The 8,856-nt window shown below is 44.2% G+C and overlaps 1 protein-coding gene across 2 annotated transcripts; it reads right to left on the bottom strand.

The window, feature by feature from the left end:
- Window positions 1-495: 495 nt before the first annotated feature.
- LOC110501631 (chromatin assembly factor 1 subunit B) lies at window positions 496-8,470 on the bottom strand. 2 transcript variants are annotated; one of them, XM_021579329.2, is made up of 14 exons: window positions 8,343-8,470; window positions 7,788-7,920; window positions 7,356-7,488; window positions 6,248-6,368; window positions 6,030-6,133; window positions 5,796-5,892; window positions 5,585-5,669; window positions 5,356-5,449; window positions 5,083-5,152; window positions 4,859-4,950; window positions 4,596-4,755; window positions 3,782-4,357; window positions 2,580-2,659; window positions 496-2,327 (listed from the first exon to the last, which is right to left on the bottom strand). In XM_021579329.2, the coding sequence occupies exons 2-14, from the start codon at window positions 7,911-7,913 to the stop codon at window positions 2,206-2,208; spliced, it is 1,860 nt and encodes a 619-aa protein (XP_021435004.1). In that variant the 5' UTR covers window positions 7,914-7,920; window positions 8,343-8,470; the 3' UTR covers window positions 496-2,205. The 2 variants fall into 2 exon arrangements, with proteins under 2 accessions (XP_021435004.1, XP_036814886.1); XM_036958991.1 differs by having other exon boundaries at window positions 7,788-7,917; window positions 8,343-8,444.
- Window positions 8,471-8,856: the final 386 nt, after the last annotated feature.

Raw genomic sequence — 8,856 nt, forward strand, 5'->3', positions numbered from 1 at the left:
CCCCAGTACTTTGTTAGATGGATACATTTAGTTGAAAACCTGATGCAACTACCATTTTTAAAGATGTTTATAAATTGTCTTACTTGACATATTTACTTGGCTTCTATAAGGAGCATAGGCCATTGACGAATGTCTATCATCCCCCTTGGTTTGGGCCGGGGGAACGTTTTTTCAGGTTGCACTAGTTGAGGCCACTCTCAGTCATGAGAGATGGAAGAGGAAGCGAGACATCCCACTCCCTCATTTTTTCTGTTTCAATGGAAGTCAATGAACTAATTAGACCAGACCCAGCTGCTATCACATTGGTGTCTATGGGAGAGACACCCCCTTAAGTAGACAGGAACTGATCATTTCTTTCAATGGTAAATGGCCTGAGTGAACTGTCATAATTGATCCACCATTCTTGCCGTAATCTCTGCCTGGAAGTTTTTAGATTTACCACTTGGGTCCTGGGAACATTCATGGGAATGTTTAGAGAGACATAACAAATACATGTATTTTTTTAGACAAGCATTACTGCATTGAAGTGTTACCAAAATCCCAAAAGTACAATACACAAACATTCATATAAAAAGGAGAAACAACCCCAATATACCACTACAGACAACCATTCAGACTAAAGTCAATGACCATTGTACAATTTCATACATGAGCTAAGCATAATTTGGCCTGGGGTGGTTTTATCTTATATGTAACTTTCTGTTTCTTATCCTTTATTTTTAGCCAGGTACATTTTTATTTAAGAATTATCGCATGAGGGGGTGTGGCATATGGCCAATATACTACAGCTGAGGGCTGTTCTTAGGCACTACGCATCGCCGTGGTATATTGGCCATACACCACAAACCCCAGAACTGCCTTATTGCTATTATAAACTGGTTACCAGCATAGAGCAGTAAAAATAAATGTTTTTTCATACCCGTGGTATACGGTCTGATATACCATGGCTGTCATCCAATCAGCATTCAGGGCTGGAACCACAGTTTTTAATTTAAATTATACAACGGGTGGGTCTAATCCAGAAAGCTGATCGGTTAAAAGCGCATTCCAGCCCGTGTCTTTCCACAAGTTACCACTGGCTAAACCTATGATGTTAAAATGCCCATTTACTCTGCTCCATCTGAATGCGTAATCCACTGTCTCATCAGCCTAGGCAGGGAAGTTATAAACTTTAAAAAGCATCTAGACATTCTCACATTTCTTTTAGACTAACATTTACTTTTCAACAATGGAGATTTGTATGAACCTTGCTGTCTGTCTCTCTGACATTTGCTTCAATAGTCAAATTCAATCTCCAGCTGTCCCATAGTAATGAACTTCTAGGGATCGGGACGAGAAAGACAGGCAAGCGTTTCTCAGCCAGTCGAAATCATGAATCAACTGGCATAATTTTTATGAATACAAACAAAGAAATGTCAATTGAAAAAAGGTCAAATGAAACAAAGCTAGTTTGCAGTCTTTCCAGCTTCCCTTTGAAGTTATTGTAGCTGTGTTTTTAGCTAGCTCCTCTGAACAACAGTGCCCTGATGAGAGCACATTGTCTCATAAGCTCATTGTTATGGATGTTTCAAAATAAATGTCACTAGAAAGCAGCTTAAACAAATGCAGCTACTGTTATTCTGTCTGCACTGTTTGACGTGACTATGGTAGCCGTAGTTGGTAGTTAGCAAGCAAGGGATAAGGACGTTGCCAGCCAGTATGGCATAGATACAGAACAAAAAGACTGAACGAATGACCAGCCGGCTTGGGTAGAACCCTAGATTTGTGTCGGGACTATATCTTGAGGAAGGATGAAATAGCATGAATAAATTCATGAAAATAACCTTATTTGAATATGTTGGTAACCCACTGTATAAAATTGATAATGCCCTCAAAGACTGTGTTTGGAGGATATATTGGCACGGCTAACACTGCTTCTCGGGCATTATGACTTAAATAACTACCTGCTTATCCAATAAAATGATCTACAGAACAATTCAGGATGTGAAATTACAAAAATATACAGAAAATTGCATTAGGAGGAAACACCAGTCTTTGCTCCGTGAACTTTTGTGAGTGTGTGTGTGTAAATTAGGTCACACCAGTCTCTAAGCAGTTCTATAGGCTAGACACTTGTGAGTGTGTGTGTGTGTGTAGGATGATAATATGCGAGTTGCATGTTGACACCACTCTGTCCTGCAGAGGGTTCTTGGCAATGAGGGGTCCTTAGGGGTTGGGTGTGGCCCTTGAGGCTGGAGCCACCCCTGTCTTGCGTGCCAGGGTGCTGGTCTTGGGCCGCTTGGATTCTGGGGGCTGGCACACTGGTTCGGTGGGGGGAGAGGGTTGTTCTGGGGGGCAAAGATGAACCAAAATACATGCATCAATCATTGGCAGAACACTGGACCGAATAAAACTTTCTTAGGAATAGGATTTTACATCATTTAGTATACTCAGATGTTAATTTTGTTTCATTGGTTGGGCGCTCAGAGGCAGACCCCATTACAGAGACAGGTAACTATAACACTGTCCATAGCCAATCCCTGGCCTTGTTGTAAAGTGCTTGGCAAATCCTTGTGTTGGTTGTTGCATGATATGCTGACCACGTTTGGCTTTCTCCGTGGAGGAGGGTGTGGTGAAGGCAGCTGAAGATCTAGAGACGACGGGAGTCAGAGATATCCGTCTAAAAACAGAAGGTAGCGAGAGAACAGTGACTTAGAGAGGGAATCTACCCAGCTCTTGAGTAGGTGGCTTAGGAATAAGTTCCAAAATATGGCTTTTATGTAGGCCTACATAAGAAAAACTTGCACCTAATTTAGGATTCATAGGGAAAAACTAAACCTGCAAATAATAACAATCTAACTGCACTTCTTCCCACCTATGCTCTTTCTCTCCTCATTCAATCTCCTCACAGACTGATAATGACCGGACACACACACACACACCCACCCACTGCCCATCTTGTCTGCCGGCAGCCTCTCAGGATAATCGGTACTTGATTAACAGTGGGTGGGGTCCAAAGAACCCTGAACACCAGACAGGGTTTTGTTCTGACAGACAGTAGCTAACGACCAATACACGGCGCAAGCTCTGTCATTATTTTGTCTCACACTCAATGTCAACAAATGACTTATCATCCACAATGTTGATTCAGAACCTGCATAGAGATTCTTAGATACTGCACATTTCCAATAAATGGAAACAGTAGGGGGGGAAATGGTTCAATGTCCTTCCCTAGACAAGGCATGCTGCCATCAGCCTATCCCTGTCTAACTGTTCCCTTCCATCCAGTGATCATGTGGCAGTGACGTAGTAGCTGTGTGTAGGTACCAGGCAGTCAGTCTGGCTCCACTCACCATCAGCCATTTGAATGGGAGTTCAGGGATTTTTAACTACATTTACATACTATATTTTTGTATTGGAGAGTGTAGCCTAAATGCCCAGGTGCTGCCTTTACATTCAGGCTAACTTGTTGTAGCATCTAGGCAATAGCATCATGGTTAAGAACAGGATAGTAATGAGCTTATGGACCAGGGGTAGCCATTACAGGGAGAATGGTTTCATCTAACCTTTGATTGTAGTGGTGACCAACATGATGAGTGATTCAACGAGGATCAAGGTGCATTAGCGTGCAAACGCTACTCACACATGCAGAAACACATTCTCACTAATATACGCACCCATGCACAAACTCTGACTCACAGGCAAGCATTAAATTGATTAGACAAGCACAGGCATACAAAAATCCAGACACACAATGGTCTGTAGATAAAAAATCCATGACATCTTGTGTCTGTGCTCTTACCTGGGGACAGGTTCTTTAGGGGTGGTGCTAGCTTTAGGGGTGCTGGGACCAAGAGTGTTTCTGTGGGCCGTTGGGGTGAGGCAGGGCTGGGCTGTAGAGGGGGTGAGGCGGGTGTTGGGGGTAGAGGCGATGAGGTGAGGCTGCTGGGGGGTGGAGGGGGCGCTGATGTTGGCTGTGGTAGGGATCTTGGGGGAATTAGCAGCAGTGGCTTTGGGGGTGCTGGGCTTGCCCCATCCCTCCAGGGTGTTGAGGGTGATCCTACGGGGCTGTAGCTTGGCCTTGCCAGGGTTGTTATTCTCCTCACCCCCAGGGACCAGGGGGGTGGCATGGGAGGTGCTGGGGGTCTCTTTAGGAATGGCGTGGACAGTGGCGGTGCTCTCTGTGGTTTTAGGGACGGGGGACACCCTGCGAGTCATGGCAGCCTTCTTGCCCTTCTTCTCTGGGCCATTGCCAGGGGTGACGACCTCCAGGACTGGGGGCTCCTTCAGGGGGGTGCCCAGCTCACCAGGAGAGAAGGAAAGGAAGGAGCAGTAGCCGTCTGTAGAAGACACCGCCAGGAAAGAACCGTCCCGAGACCTACAACAGTACACCATCACTAAATAGACTGGATGGAACAGACTGGAATAATACTACAACAACTTATTATCACAAGGAGTAGTTAGAAGTTACCCCCAAAGACTGATACAGGGTCAGATATTTTCAGTGCAGTTTGGGATTGGGGGATAGGGTCACCAGATCGTAGATCAAGGGCATCTTCTACCTCAAGCTAATCAAAAACAGAGCAATACAAGACATCTGAAGAGCGTGTGTGTACCAGGTGAGGTCGCTGAGTGTGTGGTAGTGGATGTTGGACACGTAGCCGAAGGGTAGGGTTTGCTGAGTGTCATAGATGAAGATGGAGTCCTCTGATGCCACAGCAAACACCAGTCTGTATGGCAAGCCAAACATGTTGGGCAGGGGCTGGGCACTGCCATCTGTAGGGAAGGAAGGGAGAGTGGAGTGGTGAGGAGAGAGGAAGGCATAGAGAGGAGAGGAAGGGAGTTAGTTATCATGTTTTGCTATTGTGTGTGCCCTTACCATCTCCCTTCTTGGTCCTCAGCTCGAAGTAGACAGGGCAACAGCGTACAGCCAGGGTGGCTTTAGCAGGGCAGGGCAGGTGAGCTATGGGCCTAAGATACAGAAAGGCAGATACAGGTTATACCCATACACTGATACAGAAGCAAACTGCAGGCTGTGATAGTCTCAGTTCATTTCACTAAATCTTCATTGTCACCAAAGGGTTATTGGTTGGCAGCAATGACCTCTTGAGGCTCTTCCTGGAGAAGACGTATGTAGTGTTGGTGACGTTCTCCCCTGCCTCCACACACCCCGCTACATATAGAGAGAGAACGCAGAGGAAGGACAGAGAGAGAGGAAGGACAGAGAGAGAGGGAGACAGAGAGAACGGAGATGGGCTAAACAGGATGTCACCTATGACCTCCACATCATAGGATAAGACAGCAGCACAGGACACAATTTCTTCCTGTTTCAAGTCGCCAGACGAATGCACAGAGTAATTGTTTTCGTGTGTGTACCTGGGGCAAGCAGAAAGGATCCGTCCGGTGTGAAGGTGAGTCGCCTGAAGAAAGACTTCATGCTGTCGTCATGGAACATTCGGTACTGTTTCACCTGTACAGAAACAAATAAACACCATTACATCATTGAGTGTTCAGTGTGTGTATGATTGTTTCGTGTGAGTGTAAATGTGTGTGTATGATTGTAAATGTGTGTGTATGGGAGATTGTCCACTCAGCTCATACTCACCTCTCCCTCGACAGCTGATCCAGAGCTCATCTTACTGACACTGTAGGCCTTCCTCCTGCTCTGAGTACTGTACACACGCATCACCCTGAGCGAGAGAGAGGGAGATGATGCTGGTTCATTGTTTATATGTTAGTTCCACTAATCACTGATTAAGGGAGAGACAAAATGGCTTCTCACGCAGAACCAGTGGCTGTGTGTGTTGTGTTCCTACCGGTCACAGCTGAGTGTGGCCACATACTGGCCCAGCGGGTCCCAGGTCACTCCCTGCACATAGCTCTTATGGTCGTTAAAGATGCACAGCTTCTGACCTGAGAAATACAACACAGTTACTACCTGTGTTATAACTAATGAACAGCATGCATTCACCGAGAGTAAACATAATAGACAACACAGAGGTACAACTCAACAGACACATTTAGACACACTTTGTGTACACACATCTTACCCTTTGTGACATCCCACATAATGGCAGTGTTGTCCACAGAACCAGAGACCATGAAGTTCCCATCCCGGGTCCAGCTGATATCATACACATCCTCTATGTGTCCCCTACCAAACAATTTAAACAACAATCACAGATGTGGTTATGAAGTAAGACATATCAAAATATTACAGGGAGGGGACCATGCATTGTAGATAAGGGCATCTATTAGAGGGTCTCACCTCAGGGTCTTGACCACGCTCCAGCTCTCCTTGTTGAGCTGACTGTCCTCCTCCTCCTGGAACGATTGGGCCTGTTCAGGCTCCTTACTGTCGTTTAGCTTCCACAGCAGGATGGCTGCATCTGTTACACAGTCATTACACTCACATGTAATGTGAGTATCTCTTATCATAGCAATTTACAAGTACTTGGGTTTTTTGAAAGATCCCACATCGAAGGTCTTTTGAAAAAGCTCAGGCACAAGTTGGATTTGTTTTGTCTGTAATAAGTCATGTTTTTATTTGAAGAGATAAAAGAGGCTTGTTTGCACTACTTTTATGCTTGTACTTGATTATGGTGATATCTTGTACATGTACGCCCCTGTGAGGTCATTATGTATGATGAACACTGTACCATGGAGTGCTGAAGTTTGTTACCAACTCCAAAGCTGTCACATCACTGTACCCTCTATGTGCGAGTGGGCTGGCCTTAACTCTTCAGGGGATTAAATCCTTTGTACATTTTTATTTATAAAGCCATACTGAGACAGTTCCCATTTTCACTAGTCTAACTACATTATCGAGCAGTCACATGGGGGGTGGGGGGTGTCAATGTTAACCCCTAGTTTCACCACACTCTCAAACCATCTTACTGTTCAATGTGTACATTCATGTTTTTTAAACTGTAATGATTCGTGTTTGTGTGCTGGTATTTAGGCCAGGTCTCACTTGTAAAAGAGATAGTTCATCTCAACGAGATTGGTAAAATACAAAAATAAATAAATAGTATTATTGTTGTGTTGGCATCCACTGATTACAATACCAGAGGTGCAAAAAGATGGCGGCCTCCATGCACTTACCACAAATGACTTGTAGGCCAAGTTTTCCGTATTGTACATTGCTCTCTGTTACTTTTTTTAATATCATAATCACAGTAAACATGATCCCATTTTTAGCTTCAAGTTTTGAAAATTGAACCATGTCACACCATAGTTTTAAAACGCCATTGATAGTGGTAAAACCACAATGTCATTTTTTAATTCCAACATCTTTATGCACCTTCGGCATTGGAGAAGCTGATCACCCTTGTTCCATTTGATTTGCTATATAAGTTTGCTACATAGTGACCCACCATCTCCTCCAGAGGCGAGCAGCTCGCTGTTGGGGCAGAAGCGCACCACGTTGACGGCCTTGGTGTGCCGCGCCAGGTTTGACAGGAAGTCCACCACTGCCTTCCCATCAGGCCCCATCTCCACACGCCACAGCTGACCACAGCAAGTGACACCACACGTTACAGCATCACACAGAGCCACTACACACGTTAGGTCATTGTCTCTGAAGGCATAACTACATTGTTCCCTTACCAAGTAGTGTGAGTGAGAGAAAAAGGCCCTCTGCTAATGCATACAAGTGTTCAGTTTGTGTGTAACTACATAAATGTGTGTGTGAGAAAGTAAGAGAGACATTTCGCTGCACCTGCCATAACATTTGAAAATATGTGTACACGACCACTAAACTTTGATTTGAACAACGTGGTTGTTTTAAACAGCTAGCTAGTACTCACCCTGACAGTGGTGTCCACTCCTGCTGTGGCCAGCCTGTGTATGCGGCCCTCTGAGTTGTGCTGGAAGTCCAGACTGTAGACAGGCTCTTTGTTGTGCCACGCAATCTCACATGTTATCACCTTCATCCTGCTACTAAATACAGGGAAAGGAAGAAAGATTAAAGGAGAATGTCAGCTAGAGATACTAGCTATAACTAGCAACTGAACAAACAACAATTGTTGTGTTGTTGACACCAACAGTCACTTGTAAATGAGAAGGCAGTGAAGAAAGTTGGGACATTAGCAACTTTCAAGTGCTCTACTCTCATATATTAATTGTAGCTCAGTACCTACTAGTAATTTTGCTTAGTAAAGCCAACCTGTTCGTTAGCTTAGCCAGAGCTAAATTAGCTCAATCGCTAGCTAGCTGACGTTAGCTAGTTCAGATAGCTAGCTGTGTGATGAAGTAAACCACTTGCGACGACCTAATGAACAGTGTTAATGTTATATTAAATATTGAATTACTCAGATATGCATCCATAACATTTGCATAAATAAACATTTATCTTTATCTACCTGTTTTTCGGCTGTTTCACTTATCTGCTGAGTCCAGTCGACAAGCAGACTGCACAGACAAAACAACATGGGTTTCCCGCGTAGAGTTCGTCCATAACTTCCGGTAGAGAAGTCAACAGTGATAGGAGGAGAGGGAACGGATGTGGGTATGAGAACCTGCAACATCAGAGATTGTTCCCGGGTGCTGTAATACCAGAGTAATCCAAATGGCGGCAGAGAGTACACAGACTCTCTTGAGTCTGGGTCATTTCAAGGGGTAAACAAATTGACATTCAAAATAGATTTCAGCTGACATTATAGTAGAATAACAACATATATGCTGACATTCAAAGGCGTTGTAAGTGCATGAAGCGCATTTTTATTTATTTTATTTGTATTTATTTATTTATTTCAACTTTATTTAACCAGGTAGGCTAGTTGAGAACAAGTTCTTATTTACAACTGCGACCTGGCCAAGATAAAGCATAGCAGTGTGAACAGACAACAACACAGTTACACATGGAGTAAACAATAA

The sequence above is a fragment of the Oncorhynchus mykiss genome, chromosome 22 (assembly GCF_013265735.2).
Source record: "Oncorhynchus mykiss isolate Arlee chromosome 22, USDA_OmykA_1.1, whole genome shotgun sequence".
Classification (NCBI taxonomy): domain Eukaryota; kingdom Metazoa; phylum Chordata; class Actinopteri; order Salmoniformes; family Salmonidae; genus Oncorhynchus; species Oncorhynchus mykiss.